This window comes from Oncorhynchus mykiss, chromosome 2 (assembly GCF_057628025.1).
Source record: "Oncorhynchus mykiss isolate SJ-2025 chromosome 2, ASM5762802v1, whole genome shotgun sequence".
In the NCBI taxonomy this organism is placed as follows: Eukaryota; Metazoa; Chordata; class Actinopteri; order Salmoniformes; family Salmonidae; genus Oncorhynchus; species Oncorhynchus mykiss.
In genome coordinates, this window is record NC_143023.1 from 66,092,135 (window position 1) to 66,111,279 (window position 19,145).

At 45.0% G+C, this 19,145-nt stretch overlaps 1 protein-coding gene across 10 annotated transcripts in view; it reads left to right on the forward strand.

Moving 5' to 3' along the window:
* The window catches only part of ndrg4 (NDRG family member 4), a 43,809-nt gene extending 24,664 nt beyond the window's left edge, over nucleotides 1-19,145 (forward strand). For 4 of the 10 annotated variants that reach the window (XM_036953469.2, XM_036953459.2, XM_036953477.2 and 1 more), the window contains 14 exons: nucleotides 3,149-3,254; nucleotides 5,066-5,186; nucleotides 5,362-5,424; nucleotides 5,543-5,603; nucleotides 5,902-5,988; nucleotides 6,145-6,201; nucleotides 6,430-6,533; nucleotides 9,991-10,047; nucleotides 10,855-10,906; nucleotides 12,735-12,782; nucleotides 12,958-12,993; nucleotides 13,365-13,416; nucleotides 13,759-13,797; nucleotides 16,038-19,145. In XM_036953469.2, the coding sequence (XP_036809364.1) occupies nucleotides 3,149-3,254; nucleotides 5,066-5,186; nucleotides 5,362-5,424; nucleotides 5,543-5,603; nucleotides 5,902-5,988; nucleotides 6,145-6,201; nucleotides 6,430-6,533; nucleotides 9,991-10,047; nucleotides 10,855-10,906; nucleotides 12,735-12,782; nucleotides 12,958-12,993; nucleotides 13,365-13,416; nucleotides 13,759-13,797; nucleotides 16,038-16,186 (1,032 nt within the window). In that variant the 3' untranslated portion in view covers nucleotides 16,187-19,145. Of the gene's footprint in view, nucleotides 1-1,111; nucleotides 1,533-3,148; nucleotides 3,255-5,065; nucleotides 5,187-5,361; nucleotides 5,425-5,542; nucleotides 5,604-5,901; nucleotides 5,989-6,144; nucleotides 6,202-6,429; nucleotides 6,534-9,990; nucleotides 10,048-10,854; nucleotides 10,907-12,734; nucleotides 12,783-12,957; nucleotides 12,994-13,364; nucleotides 13,417-13,758; nucleotides 13,798-16,037 lie in introns of those variants that run through there. The other 6 variants (XM_090205255.1, XM_036953464.2, XM_090205270.1 and 3 more) reach the window with 3 other exon arrangements.

Sequence of the window (19,145 nt, forward strand, 5' to 3'; positions counted from 1 at the left end):
AAGGAACATAAAATTCAACATACCAATTATGATCTGGATAAAGATACTTGAATCAGTTATCAAACCCATTGCTCTTTATGGTTGTGAGGTCTGGGGTCCGCTCACCAACCAAGAATTCACAAAATGGGACAAACACCAAAAATATTATCTGTGTACAACGTAAAACACCAAATAATACATGCAGAGCAGAAGTAGGTCGATACCTGCTAATTATCAAAATCCAGAAAATAGCAATTCAATTCTACAACCACTTAAAAGGAAGTGATTCTCAACCATCCATAACAAAGCCATCACATACAGAGAGATGAACCTGGAGAAGAGTCTCCTAAGCAAGCTAGTCCTGGGGCTCTGTTCACAAACACAGAGCCCCAGGACAGCAACACAAGTAGACCCAACCAAATCATGAGAAAACAAAAAGATAATTACTTGACACATTGGAAAGAATTAACAAAAAAACTGAACAAACTAGAATGCCATTTGGCCCTAAACAGAGAGTACATAGTGGCAGAATACCTGACCACTGTGACTGACCCAAAATTAAGGAAAGCTTTGACTATATACAGACTCAGTGAGCATAACCTTGCTATTGAGAAAGGCCACCTTAGGCAGTTCTGGCTCTCAAGAGAAGGCAGGCTATGTGCACACTGCCCACAAAATGAGGTGGAAACTGAGCTGCACTTCCTAACCTCCTGCCAAATGTATGACTATATTATAGACACACATTTCCCTCAAATTACACAGATCCACAAAGAATTTTAAAACAAATCCAATTTTGATAAACTCCCATATCTATTGGGTGAAATACCACAGTGTGACATCACAGTAGCAATATTTGTGACCTGTTGCCACAAGAAAATAGTAACCAGTAAAGAACAAACACCACTGTAAATACAACCCATAATTATTTGATTTATTTTCTCTTTTGTACTTGAACTATTTGCACATTGTTACAACACTGTACATAGCCATAATATGGCATGGCTTTTGTGAGTGTAATGTTTACTGTACATTTGATATTGTTTATTCCACTTTTATCTATTTCACTTGCTTTGGCAATGTAAACATATGTTTCCCATGCCAATAAAGCCCTTTGAATTGAAGGGAGACAGGTAGAGAGAGAGAGAGAGAGAGAGAGAGAGAGAGAATCTCCCCTGATATAGAGCAGTGGTGGTGGTGATGAGAGAGCAAAACAAGAGCACAGCAGAGAAGATGTTGTGACTGATTGGGCAGCCAACCAATCAGATGCAGAGAGCCAGCCAAAGGGCTTGAGCTCAGCACGCCCTCACGGTGGGTTTATAAGGTGTCTGGGGAAGAGAGAGGGCAGCAGCAAGACTGCAGAGCTCAGCCCTAGAACAGGACGAGGCTAGACGAGACAGAGACCACCAGCAGCAGCAGTCCCACTACCAGAGAGGACAGGCTCTGAATGTCTCGTCTCCACCCGCAGCTCCTACTCCTCCTGCCGCTCTTCCTCCTCTTTCTCCTCCTCCACCGAGCACACTTACTCAGGCACCATGCCTGAATGCTGGGATGGGGTGAGTGGCGGTGTAAAGTGTGTCTGCAGGTGACTGAGTGACTGATAGCGTGAGGGTATTTTGATCAAGTAAATTCACTGCTGTGTCTTAATAAACTCCTCTGTTCGTGGATGTGCATGACGAGCACATTGTGCACACGTTTATTTCTCATGCACACACACAACCACGTCTTACCTTCTTCATGCATGTTCTTATACCATGTTCATATCTTTGCAGAACGACTAGCTGTCTATCATGTACCCATCTGTTTTAATGCTCTGGGATCATGAGATCATGAGTGAAATCTGCATGTTGAAATATTAGTAGTCTAGATTTGGTTTTATTATATAACTGAACATATGAGTTAATGTTGCATAGTGGCATGGTTGTTGTACTGTTATTGTGTTGCTCTAATGATCAGTCGTGTAATGTCTCCGTGGAGACACACTGACACACTAATGCATTCTGCAACACATGTAAGCCTACACAGAGATGCCCGTAAGTCTGGGGGAGATGCAAATTATTCCGCACTTGGATGTCTGTGTGACCTTGGGAGTGAGGGAGGAAGGGAATTAGAGAGGAAGATGAGTGAGAGACAAAGAAATCACAGAAGAGACTAAGAGAGGGAGGGAGTATTTGCAGTGATACAGGTGCTGTTTTTACCTGCAGTCTATTGTGCTGCCATCCAGAAAATACCAAAATAGTTTTACCCATTCCATCAACCCCTATCATACTACACGTTTAGACAACCCAAATGACCTTTACCTTTACATTGTATCTGTCAATCGTTCACACAAGCATTTCATGTCACACAAAGACAAAAAAGACAACAGATTTTACAGGTGAGTGTATTGCAGTAGCTGCCGATGTAATTGCTTCACAGAGGGCATGCCGCATACTGTCAGACATACATGTATTGGGTGCCAGACCGATGCGTGGTTAGGGAGCACTTAGCGTCACAGACTATGGCTACAGTACATCCTCAATGGCACCCTATTCCCTAGTTAGTGCCCTACTTCTGACCAGGGCTCATACGGTGCCATTTGGGATGCAGGCCTATCAGTGACATTTCTCTGTCTGGCTGTGATAGGACATAATCCTGGAGCGCTGAACCAACGTTTATGGAAGTAATATCTGCTGCCTCCATTTTGAGTGTCTCTGCCTGTCTGGCTGTGTTGATGAGGATGTGGGTCATGTGAGATTGAAATACCAATGAGACCCTGTAACTATGTCAACACCACACAATAACATTTTGTAATGAATATGCTATTGCATAGAATGTTTGCAGGTTTTTGTTTTTTCCTCTCATTTAAGACCTAGAAAACCAGATGTGGGGGTGAAGTTACTTACTAATTAGTTACCTTAATTAATCAATCAAGTACAAGAGAGAGGCGAAAACCCGCAGCCACTCGGTCCTCCGTGGAACGAGTTTGACACCAGTGCTTTACAGTATATGTTGTCAGGCCTCTCCGAATGTTGATCAGAAGTGGAAGGTCTATTACATCTCAGTGATAGTGTGTCAACTGTTTGTGCCCATCAGTGAACATGGCATTGACATTGTATGTGCAGAGGTACAGAATGCGTCCCTGTGGAAGTAAATGTACATGCATTTAAATATGAGTATTTGTCTGTTTCAGGAACATGACATTGAGACTCCGTATGGGATGCTACACGTGGTTATTCGTGGGGCCCCCAAAGGAAACAAGCCTGCCATCCTCACCTACCATGATGTGGGGCTTAACCGTGAGTACAAACCTTTATTTTACCTTTATTTAACTAGGCAAGTCAGTTAAGAACAAATTCATTCAACAGTGGGTTAACTGCCTGTTCAGGGGCAAAACGACAGATTTGTACCTTGTTAGCTCGGGGATTTGAACTTGCAACCTTTCGGTTACTAATCCAACACTCTAACCACTAGGCTACCCTGCTGCTACGCTTGTGTGTGTGCGTGCACACGCGCTTTCAGTCTGTGCTCCATGTGTGAGTTCATGTCTTTGTTGCACCACCATCTGTCATGTAACAATGACCTGCAGCTGGTTTCAGGGTTCATCTTACAACACTTCCTAAGGGTGCTGTTCATGGTGGGATCTGGCAGCTGTATCCGTCGAGCTGTCAGCCCCGGGAGGTGTTGTGTATCTGAGGTGATAATTGGACTCCATTCTGGGAGCTATATCAGAGTACCAGTAGCATTCCCTGACAGCGGTCCAGCCAGCCCACTGCAGAGCGCAGACAGACAGTGTGACTCTCTCACATTTACCCAGCATGTCCGTTACTACCTCCCAGCTGAGCCTGCTCGTTAGCTCCTCTAATTGGTGGATGGGGACTGCTTTTCAATGTTGCTGCAGTTTGCAGGGAGTATTGTTACACTTGTAGCAGGAAATGACTCCAGGATACAAAACACAATATTTAATCATCTACATTACAACTGCATTGCCAGTAGCTGTCTGAAATAGGATCCAGCCCATTGAAGTACCAGATACAAACTGCATTCCACAAGATAGCACTGTCTGTCAGTGGTCAGTCAACAAAGGACTGGGTAATGAAAGAATGACGGCTGGAGAGAGAAGAAAGAGGGAGAGTGAGAAATGTAGGTCAGAAAAACATCCCTATCATACAAGCGGGATGGTGTTGGGGGAGGGGTCAGCACTGCTGCACTGTAGATCAGCTGTTCCTCTGCCACCCTCTGCATGCCTGCCTCCCTCTGCATGCCTGCCTCCCTCTGCCTGCCTGCCTCCCTCTGCCTGCCTGCCTCCCTCTGCATGCCCGCCTCGCTCTGCCTGCCCGCCTCCGTCTGCCTGCCCGCCTCCCTCTGCATGCCCGCCTCCCTCTGCATGCCTGCCTCCCTCTGCATGCCTGCCTGCCTCCCTCTGCATGCCTGCCTCCGTCTGCATGCCTCTCTCCGTCTGCATGCCTGCCTCCCTCTGCATGCCTGCCTTCGTCCCTCTGCATGCCTGCCTTCGTCCCTCTGCATGCCTGCCTCCCTCTGCATGCCTGCCTCCCTCTGCATGCCTGCCTCCCTCTGCATGCCTGCCTCCCTCTGCATGCCTGCCTGCCTCCCTCTGCATGCCTGCCTCCGTCTGCATGCCTGCCTGCCTCTGCATGCCTGCCTGCCTCCCTCTGCATGCCTGCCTCCTATTTTCTATCACCTTAGCAACTCCATGTTGTTGTCTGTCTCCACAAACCGAAGAGAACTAGGACAACAGCGGCGGTGGGAGGGGGGGAAACAGAGTTGTTGATCAGAGTTGTTGATATTGTTGTAGGTTTTCAGAGGTGAGGTATGTAGGGTGTCATTGCTGGTCTGTTAAACAGAGAGGGATGGCACTCCAGTTAACCTATAACCTCAGTTAAAATGCAGTATATCAAACTAGATTGTCTTTTCTTTACTCTGACTTAATGTACGATCACTCAAGCACCCAGATGATAATGGAATGACTCCCAGTAAAACCTCAGGTTATTTCCCATTCTCATTTCCCCTGCTGACGAGGTGCTCTCTGCTTAGTGCATGTTTAACGTTTTCTTCCCTCTGTCTCTCTTTCTCTCTCTGCCCTGCACAGACAAGTTGTGCTTCAACAGCTTCTTCCACAACGAGGACATGCAGGAGATCACCAAGCACTTTGTGGTGTGTCATGTGGATGCTCCTGGACAGCAGATTGGAGCCTCTCAGATGCCACAGGGGTATATAACACCTAAACACACGTACATGCCTGTACACACTTATACCTATCCATGCACCTCCGGTGTCTTGTATTGGCTGGAGTGTGCAGACAGACAGATAGACAGGGATTCCTTCAGTGCTGTCTCTTGGTCACGTGACTGTTTAACTAAAGATCTCCACCTCACCTCTCAACAGGTACCAGTACCCCACCATGGACCAGCTGGCAGGCATGCTGCCCAGTGTAGTGCAGCACTTTGGGTGAGTGGGCCTCCCCTTCCTCTCTCTCCTAGTAAACAGTACATATATTATCCATATTGTTCAACTTTGAATGCATGAATGAACCTGTAAAGTAATTCAAACCATTCTCATTTGACAGATTCAAGAGCATTGTGGGCATTGGAGTTGGGGCTGGCGCTTACGTCCTGGCCAAATTTGCTGTAAGTCATACCCGGTTATTGTTCTTTGCTTTTCCACATATTTCATATTTTGGGGCCTAATAATGATCCCAGGTGTATCTACCACAGGAGGTTGGTGGCACCTTAATTGGGGAGGATGAGCTCATGGTAATGGCTCAAGTGGAATTAGTGGAATGGTATCAAGACATGGTTTCTAAGTGTTTGATGCCATTCCATTCGCTCCGTTCCCAACATTATTATGATCCATCCTTCCCTCAGCAGCCTCCTGTGGTATCTATCTAACATAAGACAGCGTTGCTCTGCTCTGCTCTGCCCTCAGCTGATCTTCCCTGATCTGGTGGAGGGCCTGGTGCTGCTCAACATCGACCCCAACGGGAAGGGCTGGATCGACTGGGCCACTGGCAAGGTAGCAGACCTCTGTGGCAAACACATAAACAGAGTTACCTTTTAAAGCATATTACAACTATCAAAATGGCTGCTGTACTTGCAATTGGTGCAAGGTAATAATATTTATCTCTCTTTCCTCATCTCTCTCTTTCTCTCTCTCCTCCTCCCTCTCCAGCTCTCTGGGCTCACCAGTGCTCTTCCAGACACAGTCCTGCCCCACCTCTTTAGCCAGGTGAGTCCTCACTCCAGATATGTGTGGTAATCAAACCATTATCCACGTACCTACAACAACACTAGACTGGAGGCTTTGGATTACACACCATAATAACAACAACACTAGACTGGAGGCTTCGGACTACACACAATAATAACAACACTAGACTGCAGGCTGTGTAATGTTAATAACCTTCAGAGACACCAGTCTCTCAGTCTACCTGTGTTATTGTGGATGGTTGTACAGGAGGAGCTGATGAACAACACAGAGCTGGTCCAGAGTTACCGTCAACAGATCAACAACACCGTCAACCAGGTCAACCTGCAGCTCTTCTGGAACATGTACAACAGGTAACACACATACCTAGTGTTTACACACACACGCACGCACGCACGCACGCACGCACGCACGCACGCACGCACACACACACACACACACACACACACACACACACACACACACACACACACACACACACACACACACACACACACACACACACACACACACACACACACACACACACACACACACACACACACACACACACACACACACATCAAATCAAATGTATTTATATAGCCCTTCATACATCAGCTGAAATCTCAAAGTGCTGTACAGAAACCCAGCCTAAAACCCCAAACAGCAAGCATTGCAGGTGTAGAAGCACGGTGGCTAAGAAAAACTCCCTAGAAAGGCCAAAACCTAGGAAGAAACCTAGAAAGGAACCAGGCTATGAGGGATGGCCAGTCCTCTTCTGGCTGTGCAGGGTGGAGATTATAACAAAACATGGCCAAGATGTTCAAATGTTCATAAATGACCAGCATGGTCAAATAATAATAATCACAGTAGTGGTCGAGGTTGCAGCAAGTCAGCACCTCAGGGGTAAATGTCAGTTGGCTTTTTGTAGCCGATCATTAAGAGTATCTCTACCACTCCTGCTGTCTCTAGAGAGTTGAAAACAGCAGGTCTGGGACAGGTAGCATGTCCGGTGAACAGGTCAGGATTCCATAGCCGCAGGCAGAACAGTTGAAACTGGAGCAGCAGCACGGCCAGGTGGACTGGGGACAGCAAGGAGTCATCATGCCAGGTAGTCCTGAGGCATGGTCCTAGGGCTCAGGTCCTCAGAGAGAGAGAGAAAGAAAGAGAGAATTAGAGAGAGCATACTTAAATTCACACAGGACACCAGATAAGACAGGAGAAGTACTCCAGATATAACAAACTGACCCTAGCCCCCCGACACATAAACTACTGCAGCATAACTACTGGAGGCTGAGACAGGAGGGGTCAGGAGACACTGTGGCCCCATCCGATGATACCCCCGGACAGGGCCAAACAGGAAGGATATAACCCCACCCACTTTGCCAAAGCACAGCCCCCACACCACTAGAGGGATATCTTCAACCACCAATCCTGAGACAAGACACCATCCTGAGACAAGGCCGAATATAGCCCACAAAGATCTCCGCCACGGCACAACCCAAGGGGGGCGCCAACCCAGACAGGAAGATCACATCAGTGACTCAACCCACTCAAGTGACACACCCCTACTAGGGACGGCATGAAAAAGCACCAGTAAGCCAGTGACTCAGCCCCTGTAATAGGGTTAGAGGCAGAGAATCCCAGTGGAAAGAGGGGAACTGGCCAGGCAGAGACAGCAAGGGCGGTTTGTTGCTCCAGAGCCTTTCCGTTCACCTTTACACTCCTGGGCCAGACTACACTCAATCATATGACCCACTGAAGAGATGAGTCTTCAGTAAAGACTTAAAGGTTGAGACCGAGTCTGCGTCTCTCACATGGGTAGGCAGACCATTCCATAAAAATGTAGCTCTATAGGAGAAAGCCCTGCCTCCAGCTGTTTGCTTAGAAATTCTAGGGACAATTAGGAGGCCTGCGTCTTGTGACCGTAGCGTACGTGTAGGTATGTACGGCAGGAATAAATCAGAGAGATAGGTAGGAGCAAGCCCATGTAATGCTTTGTAGGTTAGCAGTAAAACCTTGAAATCAGCCCTTGCCTTAACAGGAAGCCAGTGTAGGGAGGCTAGCACTGGAGTAATATGATCACATTTTGGGGTTCTAGTCAGGATTCTAGCAGCCGTATTTAGCATGAACTGAAGTTTATTTAGTGCTTTATCCGGGTAGCCGGAAAGTAGAGCATTGCAGTAGTCTAACTTAGAAGTAACAAAAGCATGGATTAATTGTTCTGCATCATTGTTGGACAGAAAGTTTCTGATTTTTGCAGTGTTACGTAGATGGAAAAAAGCTGTCTTTGAAACAGTCGTGATGTGTTCGTCAAAAGAGAGATCAGGGTCCAGAGTAACGCCGAGGTCCTTCACAGTTTTATTTGAGACGACTGTACAACCGTTAAGATTAATTGTCAGATTCAACAGAAGATCTCTTTATTTCTTGGGACCTAGAACAAGCATCTCTGTTTTGTCCGAGTTTAAAAGTAGAAAGTTTGCGTCCATCCACTTCCTTATGTCTGAAACACAGGCTTCTAGCGAGGGCAATTTTGGGGCTTCACCATGTTTCATTGAAATGTACAGCTGTGTGTCATCCGCATAGCAGTGAAAGTTAACATTATGTTTTCGAATGACATCCCCAAGAGGTAAAATATATAGTGAAAACAATAGTGGTCCTAAAACAGAACCTTGAGGAACACCGAAATGTACAGTTGATTTGTCAGAGGATTCCATTCACAGAGACAAACTGATATCTTCCTGACAGATAAGATCTAAACCAGGCCAGAACTTGTCCGTGTAGACCAATTTGGGTTTCCAACCTCTCCAAAAGAATGTGGTGATCGGTGGTATCAAAAGCAGCACTAAGGTCTAGGAGCACGAAGACAGATGCAGAGCCTCGGTCTGATGCCATTAAAAGGTCATTTACCACCTTCACAAGTGCAGTCTCAGTGCTATGATGGGGTCTAAAACCAGACTGAAGCATGTCGTATACATTGTTTGTCTTCAGGAAGGCAGTGAGTTGCTGCGCAACAGCTTTTTCAAAATCTTGTGAGAGGAATGGAAGATTCGATATAGGCCGATAGTTTTTTATATTTTCTGGGTCAAGGTTTGGCTTTTTCAAGAGAGGCTTTATTACTGCCACTTTTAGTGAGTTTGGTACACATCCGGTGGATAGAGAGCCATTTATTATGTTCAACATAGGAGGGCCAAGCACAGGAAGCAGCTCTTTCAGTAGTTTAGTTGGAATAGGGTCCAGTATGCAGCTTGAAGGTTTAGAGGCCATGATTATTTTCATCATTGTGTCAAGAGATATAGTACTAAAACACTTGAGTGTCTATCTTGATCCTAGGTCCTGGCAGAGTTGTGCAGACTCAGGACAACTGAGCTTTGAAGGAATACGCAGATTTAAAGAGGAGTCCGTAATTTGCTTTCTAATAATCATGATCTTTTCCTCAAAGAAGTTCTTTCATTTATTACTGCTGAAATGAAAGCCATCCTCATTGGGGAATGCTGCTTTTTAGTTAGCTTTGCGACAGTATCAAAAATACATTTTGGATTGTTCTTATTTTTTTTGTAAACACACACACACCTAGTGTGTACAGACACACACACACACACACACACCTAGTGTGTACAGACACACACACACACACACACACACACACCTAGTGTGTACAGACACACAGACACACACACATACACACACACACACACGCACACACACACACACACACACAAATTGCAAACTGTGTGTGTGTGTGTGTGTGTGTGGCAGATGGTGAGAGCACTATATTATTTGAGAGAATGTAAGCAGTGTGTCTCACAGTTCTCCTCTCCCTCTCAGCCGTAGGGATCTGGAGATGAACCGCTCTGGGACCATCATCAATGCCAAGACCCTGAAGTGAGTCTCTCTCTACACTACTAGACTATTGTCCTTTGGTCCTTCATGGCATTGTCTAATTAAGCAATAAGGCACAAGGGGGTGTGGTATATGGCCAATATACCATGGCTTAGGGCTGTTCTTAAGCACACCGCAATACGGAGTGCCTGGATACAGCCCTTAGCCATGCTATATCAAATATTAGGACAAGCAATGTCGGAGTGGCATTAACTAAAATACAGTACAATATAATATACATAGTACATACATATGAGATGAGTAAAGCAGTATGTAAACATTATAAAAGTGACCAGTGTTCCATTATTAAAGTGGCCAGTGATTCCATGTCTATGTATATAGGGCAGCAGCCTCTAAAGTGCAGGGTTGAATAACCGGGTGGTAGCCGACTAGGGATGGCTATTTAACAGTCTGATGGCCTTGAGAGAGCAGCTGTTTTTCAGTCTCTCAGTCTCTTTGATGCACCTGTACTGACCTCGCCTTCTGGATGGGAGCGGGCTGAACTGGCAGTGGCTCGGGTGGTTGATGTCCTTGGTGATATTTCGGCCTTCCTGTGACATCGGATGGTGTAGGTGTCCTGTCCATATACCACAAACCCCCGACGTGCCTTATTGCTATTATAAACTGGTTACCAACGTAATTAGAAGGAACAAATTTTGTGTCATACCCGTGATATATCAGCATTCAGGGCTCTGTCCACCTGGTTTTTAGTAGTGTTTAGGCACCTTTAACATTCATAGCAGGTTACTGAAATTAGCCATATCTGTGTATGTGTGTGTGTTGTTGCTGATCTGTGCTCTGTGTTTCTAGGTGCCCTGTCATGCTTGTTGTTGGTGACAATGCTCCAGCTGAGGAGGGAGTGGTGAGTCCTTTTCTCTCATCTACACCCTCACTCCATTTCAATCTCTTACTCCTCTACCTCCCTGCCTCCCTGTCTCACCTCCCTTTCTCCCTGTCTCACCTCCCTGCCTCACCTCCCTTCCTTCCTCCCTGCCACACCTCCCTTCCTCCCTGTCTAACCTCCCTTCCTCCCTGCCTGACCTTCCTTCTTCCCTGCCACACCTCCCTGCCTCCCTGCCTGACCTCCCTGCCTCACCTCCCTTCCTCCCTGCTTTACCTCCCTGCCTCACCTCCCTACTTCCCTCCATCCTTCTGTTGTGACTCTGTGCAGTACTTGGCATGCTGAAAGGTATGTTTGCCCTCATTGAGAGAAACAGAAGCAGGTTAGTCAGCAGAAGCTCAGTTCTCTGTCTCTCTCTAGGCACCCCTTTCCGGGGACGGCTGAGTCAACTGTGTGTGTCTCACTGCCTCACCAAGGCCCATATGTATCTCTCTCTCTCTCTCTCTCTGCTCCAGTCTCTGGGTTTCCACATGCTCTTATGGGCCAGATATTTCTATCTGTGTGTCTTTCTGTACTGTTAATCTGCTAGACTTTCAGGAGGTCAAGGCTTAATCACATCCCTCCTCTGTAAATGTAGGGATGATAGGAGGGGATGGACAGGGGAGGAGTAAAATGACAGGTTATACAACCTTTTGAGAGAGAGAGAGAGAGATGGATGTCACTTTAATATTTATTGCTATGTAATGTGTCTGCCAGCACACATCTGTACACACCCCGTGTGCTGGAATGACTCATCACTGCAGCAGACTTCAGTAGCTGGGTCCACCCTCTCCCCCACCTCCCTCCAAGCCTCTCTTCTGTCTTTCATTCACAACATCTATGTCTCTACAATCCTATTGATTTCATGTTTTTATATATATGTATATATGTATATATATATAAAGAGGCGACTCCGGGATGCTGGCCCTCTAGGCAGAGTTGCAAAGAAAAAGCCATATCTCAGACTGGCCAATAAAAAGAAAAGATTAAGATGGGCAAAAGAACACAGACACTGGACAGAGGAACTCTGCCTAGAAGGCCAGCATCCTGGAGTCGGGTAATTTTTAATGAAGCTGCCAGTTGAGGACTTGTGAGGCGTCTTTTTCTCAAACTAGACACTGATGTACTTGTCCTCTTGCTCAGTTGTACACCGGGGCCTCCCATTCCTTGTTCTATTCTGGTTAGGGCCAGTTTGCGCTGTTCTGTGAAGGGAGTAGCACACAGCGTTGTACAAGATCTTCAGTTTCTTGGCAATTTCTCGCATGAAATAGCCTTCATTTCTCAGAACAAGAATAGACTGACGAGTTCCGGAAGAAAGTTATTTGTTTCTGGCCATTTTGAGCCTGTAATTGAACCCACAGATGCTCAACTAGTCTAAAGGCCAGTTTTATTGCTTCTTTAACCACAGTTAGTTTTCAGCTGTGCTAACATAATTGCAAAAGGGTTTTCTATTGATCAATTAGCCTTTTAAAATGATAAACTTGGATTAGCTAACACAACGTGCCATTGGAACATAGGAGTGATGGTTGCTGATAATGGGCCTCTGTACGCCTTTGTAGATTTTCCATAAAAAATCTGCCGTTTCCTGCTACAATAGTAATTTACAACATTAACAATGCCTACACTGTATTTCTGATAACTTTTGATCATACATTTTAATGGACACAAAATGTGCTTTTCTATCAAAAACAAGGCCATTTTTAAAAGGGACCCCAAACTTTTGAACGGTGGTGTACATGAAATAAGAATGAAATAAGAATGAAATATCCAGCACCTTGATCCTCTATGTAATATTTTGCTGTTCCTCAAGGTTGAATGTAATTCCAAACTTGACCCGACCAACACCACCTTCTTAAAGGTATGAATGCAAAGCATTAATTGTGGAATGTTGGTCTTTATTAGATTTTTCATCTAATTAATTAACCAAATGGAAAACAATTGTGCCTTACATGTTTTACTTGTTGAAACATTTGATGTAAAAATAGAGTATTCTGTAATGACTAATGTTCCTGTTCTCCCCTGTTGTGCTTCAGATGGCTGACTCTGGTGGACTTCCTCAGCTCACACAGGTCAGAACACTGCCTTCAGATGGCCCTCTGCATCTTCTCATTCCATATTCAAATACTCCTACTATTATTTAGCCATGCCTTCCTCTGCACCACCTCCATATCCCACTTACTTCCTCCAGTTTCTCTTCTGACGCAACTCTCAGATGACCCTTAACTTCCTCTTTAAAATACCTCTCTAACCTCTCTATATAAGGCCTCCATACAACCCTCTTATGAATCTCCACTTCCTTTTTTTATAAGCCATTCAGCCACCATGAGAGGGTTGGCTCTATAGCACTCTCCACAGAGGTCATTGACATCATCTGGGGTCAGGGTTACACAGAGTCTCAGGAGGTCAAGTGTCCAACCGTGCTCTTCTTGTTGTTTTATAGCCTGGAAAACTGTCCGAAGCATTCAAGTACTTCCTTCAGGGGATGGGCTACAGTAAGTATCTAGAACCCGATCACAGTCATTTGTCATACAGTATATGAGTGAGTGTGTGAGAGACTGTGCATGTGTTTGATGTCTCTCAGAAACTAGGCATCACTACCTTGACTGAGTTTATCTCTCCATACCTTAGAAATACAATGTTGTACAGTCTTCTCCCTTGTTTGTCTTAATCCTCTGCTTAAACACTGTCTGTACGTTGGGTTGCTCTGAATGTGTGATGGAGTCCAGTCCGGACTGTGTTGTGAAAATGTCGTTTGGTATGGTGCGATGTGATGTCTATTGCAGGGACCTGTGTTGTGTTAATCTTGCCCTCTATGTTTTCCTGCCTTCGCTCAGTTGCGTATGTGAAGGATCGGAGGTTGAGTGGAGGGCCAGGTACTTCCTGTTTGCTGTTCACCTCTGACCTCCTCCTCTCTTCTTCCCCTACATGAGATGTGGAGTGATAATACTCTGATCATATATCTGCCTTGTGACTTATTATATTGCATTTTATTTGTTTTGGCGCTTGATTTCTGGTCATTGGCAATCTTGACGATATATATATTTTTTAAATAAAAAATGATGCATTTTTCCTCAGCCTAAGGGAAAATATGCCATTGTTACTTTTTTCCCCATCCCTGCCATTGCATTCTCTATCTTGCTCTTTGCATGGGATACAGTTAATTATGATCCAGAATTGAACTCTCATTGGCACATTGGAGTGTCCAAGTGAAGCAATTTTTTGAGGAATGTTTGCATGAAAACAAATAGGAAAAGATCTTGCCAGATTGTAAATGGAATATTATAGCTAATAGGCCTGTTATGCAAATACAGTGCCCTCCATAATGATTGGGACAGTGAAGCATTTTTTTATTATTTGGGCTCTTTACTCTAAAAGTTTGCATTTGAAAACAAACAATGACTATGAGGTTAAAGTGCAGCTTTGATTTGAAGGTATTTTCATCCATATTGGGTGAACCGTTTCGAAATTACAGCACTTTTTGTACACAGTTCCCCCATTTGATATTTGTGCATCTGTAACTTTCTCACTTGTCATTATTTATGATTCATTCAGGATGATCCGTAATCATGGTAGCATCCACATGAATGTAGAAGTGTTTAGAAACATATTCTATTCAAATTTACAATAAAAGTGACTCCAAAATGACACAATACATTATTTACTATTCATTTCTATTGGGAACAAAAATCTGAAACACAACCAAAACAAACAGCAAATTGCATCCAACAGAATTGTCGAGTCACAAACTCATAGTCATTGCGTGCTATACACTGCCTTCGGAAAGTATTCAGGCCCCTTGACTTGTTCCACTACTGTGTTGTCTTGGCTGTGTGCTCAGGGTCGTTGTCCTGTTGGAAGGTGAACATTTGCTCCAGTCTGCGGTCCTGAGCATTCTGGAGCAGGTGTTCATCAAGGATCTATGTACTTTGCTCCGTTCATCTTTGCCTCGATCCTGACTAGTCTCCCAGTCCGTGCAGCTGAAAAACATCCCCACAGCATGATGCTGCCACCACCATGCTTCACTGTAGGGATGGTGTCTGGTTTCCTCCAGATGTGATGCTTGGCATTCAGGCCAAAGAGTTCAATCTTGGTTTCATCAGACCAGAGAATCTTGTTTCTCATGGTCTGAGAGTCCTTTAGGTGCCTTTTGGAAAACTCCAAGTGGGCTGTCATGTGCCTTTTACTGAGGAGTGACTTCCGTCTGGCCATTCTACCTTGACACAATCCTGTCTCTGAGCTATAAGGACAATTCCTTCGACCTCACGGCTTGGTTTTTGCTCTGACATGAACTGTCAACTGTGGGAAAGGGGGATACCAAGTCAGTTGTTCAACTGAATGTATTCAACTGCATTTAACCCAACCCCTCTGAATCAGAGAGGTGCGGGGGGCTGCCTTAATCAACATCCACGTCTTCGGGGCATGGGGAACAGTGGGTTAACTGCCTTGATCAGGGGCAGAACAACAGATTTTTACCTTGTCAGCTCTAACCACTAGGCTAGCTGCCGCCCCTGGACATGCACTGTCAATTCTGGAACCTTTTATAGACAGGTGTTTGCCTTTCCAAATCATGTCCAATCATTTGAAGTTACCACAGGTGGACAATCAAGTTGTAGAAACAGCTCAAAGATGATCATTGGAAACAGGATGCACCCAAGCTCAATTTCAAGTCTCATAGCAAAGGGTCTGAATACTTGTGTAAATAAGGTATTTCTGTTTTTTATTTGTAATAAATTTGCAAACATTTCTAAAACTTGTTTTTAGTCTGTCATTATGGGGTATTGTGTGTAGATTGCTGAGGATTTTTTTACATTTTAGAATAAGGCTGTAACGTAACAAAATGTGGAAAAAGTCAAGGGGTCTGAATACTTTCCGAAGGCACTGTATATATGGGACCAAATACCTAACTTTCTGCTACATTAATACACATGTAAGTGAATTCGTCCCAATACATTTGCTCCTCTAAAATGGGGGGAGGGGACTGTCCGCCTTTACCTTTACCTTCAGACTGACCTCCCAAAATTGTACCTTCCCCTATTTCATTCTGTCTTATTTATTTCGCTCTCTTTCTCTCTCTGTCTCCCTCTCTCTTTTTCTCTGTCTGTCTCTCTCTTAGTGCCCTCTGCCAGTATGACCCGTCTGGCACGCTCCCGAACAGCCTCACTGACCAGTGGCAGCTCCATTGAGAGCTCTCGTATCCGGGGTTTTACACACACTGACAGCAACGAGGGCCAGGTCAGCCACACCATGGAGGTGTCCTGCTGAACCCTCAAACACACACACGTAGATAAACAGACAGACAGAATGACGTTGGTTGGAGAGAGATGAGTTTCTACTTTGAAATTGTTAGTGCAGGATGTTCTCTCTATCTATCTCTATTTGTCTTTGTCCTAGTATTATCTTTCCCAAAGTTCCTCAGTATTTGACAACTTTTGCCTCCCCCTCACTGTAAAAGGACACCAATGTATTACTCTCCCCCCTTAAACTTAAGAAAGTTTTGGTTTTCTTGAATTGTCGTCTGTTTTGCTCAGTCTCCTCCCCCTTAATTTTCTCCTGCACCCCCAGCCCTCCACCTGCGCCCGCCCTCCTCCACTCAGACCCATAGCCTCATCTTCCCCCTCCCACACTCATCCGCTTGCCTGCCGAGAGTTTCTGTGAGGTGGTCAGTGAGGATGGTTGGTCACTGGGGAAAAGACATACCTGACATTATGTATTAGGTTGCTCTATTCTTGCTCTTTGTCTGGGAAGTTGAAGATTTGACAGAAAGCAGCACACAGCCTTATATTTCAGAGGGGGTTTATATCACATTGTGGAGGATGTGTCTGTGTGACAGCTACTAGATCAGTATTCCCACTCCACATTCCATGCATGGCGTTTTCCCATTGATTGTCATAAAGAAGCATAAATACATGTAGAGTGATTCTATACCCATGTAGCCCACGTGACTCCACTCACCTGCATTGGTAGGAGCATCCACCCTATAGGCAGTGTGACCACGGTCATTTCCAGCTCCCTAAAATGGAAGTAGTTCTGCCGAGGATCGGTTCTTAGTGGTCTCCCAAATGACAATCACACCTTGACCCAAACCAAACCAGACCTAGGAGCCGAGGCAGAACCTGTTAGATCTGAGATGTTCTTCTCTCAGGTCAGATATACCAAATCTACACACACACACACACACACTAACCTACGACGGCTGGGCTCTGTAAGGGGACCGATTGAAATGATATCGGCACAGAAGCACAAAACATGCACAAACTTACGCACACATGCAAACACTGTCAATGTGTCACAGTTCATGTATTTACATACCCATATGCATAGCTCACATAGAGAACTAACATCCCACAGACCTCTTTTTCCCCTCATGATATTGAGCTGAAATACTGGTCGTTGTTAATGGAGAGGAGTGTGCTGCTAGCTGCTGTGATGGACGACCCATTGAGTTAAGTCCTATGAGGAGGAGCTGTTGTCCCTGACAATTTGCACAGTAATGTCTTTCTACATTCTATTTGCATTCCTTATTCTCAGTAAAAACATCTCCCTATTCTCTATTTGAATGTCAATCTCTGCATCCCCGACAAGGGTGAGGTGGGATAACTACTACTGCAGGGTGCTTCCTGGGACTGTCTGTAAGGGACGGGACTTTTTTGGGGCCCATTGCTCAAAGCTAGGAATATAGGGAAATCCCACCCCCAACCACAAGATGCCCTGCCACTTACAGATACGTCCAGTCGCCCCAAAAGGGCTATCAGCTGAGGTCACTTTTCAGTTCATAGTGTTGCCTGGCAACAGTGCACCAACGTACAACGGTCCCCAAGGGGTACACAGCAAAGATTTTAGGACAGAGAGATTAATTCATGAATGACTTCTGACAAAGAGTGAGGGAAAGGGAGAGATTATGTCTGGATGAATAAGAGGAATTTTCATTTGTAAAGATGGAAAGTGTGAGAGAGCTGGATCTACAAAATGTCTTGATAGGGGGACAATACGGGGGGGGGGGGGGGTAGTCGGGGGGAATAATACATGTAAAGAGGGTATGAGTGGGGCTTCTGGGAGAGGATATTGGGTCAGGTCAACAAACACTCCCTAATACTCCTCCAATCTGTTTGCATGCACCTTAATTTAATGTGTGATATTCAAGGCTGTGGTCATGCATTTTCTCTCTGTAAGACTACTGTTGCTGTCAACTCTTGAGCAGGCCTGATTTTGACCCCTCCCTCAGTCTCATGCATACTGCCTGGTGGCCCCTGAATGTAATTGGTCATATTGAAGTGCTGTACAGTATTGTCCAAGTGCCCCCTTCCACCCACCCACCACCATTACCCACTAGTGCTTGTACCTGCTTTCCCCCCTACCCTAACACCTACCCTACATTGTATCCTAACTCCTACCCTACCCTACACTGTACCCTAACTACTCCCTTACATTGTACCCTAACCCCTACCCTACACTGTACCCTAACTCCTACCCTAACTACTCCCCTACATTGTACCCTAATTCCTACCCTACATTGTACCCTAACTCCTACCCTACCTTGTACCCTAATTCCTACCCTACATTGTACCCTAACTCCTACCCTACCCTACATTGTACCCTAACTCCTACCCTACATTGTACCCTAACTCCTACCCTACATTGTACCCTAACTCCTACCCTACATTGTACCCTAACTCCTACCCTCCCCTACATTGTACCCTAACTCCTACCCTACATTGTACCCTAATTCCTACCCTACATTGTACCCTAACTCCTACCCTAACTTGTACCCTAACTCCTACCCTAACTTGTCCAAGAACCCAAGTCCTTCCAGGTCCTCCTTGCTCTGTAGATAGAGCAGGTCAACTGAAAGAGCACTCCAACACTCAACACTATTGTATTGTGACAAACAGCATTTGGTTCCTCTTTCCTAGAGTTCCTCTTTTTACACAACAATATAATTAAGTTTTCTGTGGTGTATTGGTTCTCGTGTATTATTATTATTATTACAGTATTATTGATTGATTTATATTGAGCAATAAGTTGTTTTTTGACTGTATGGTTTCATGAGTCTCCCCAACATTGTTTCTGTTCACAGAGAAAGTAGGATTGACTCTTACCTGCTTAGTCATAAAATGTGTAATGTAAAGTTTAAATATACATACAGTATATATACTGTAAGCTTTCTCTGTCCATGTATTGAACATGTAAAGACAAAGAAATAAAGACTTTATGTCAGCATGGA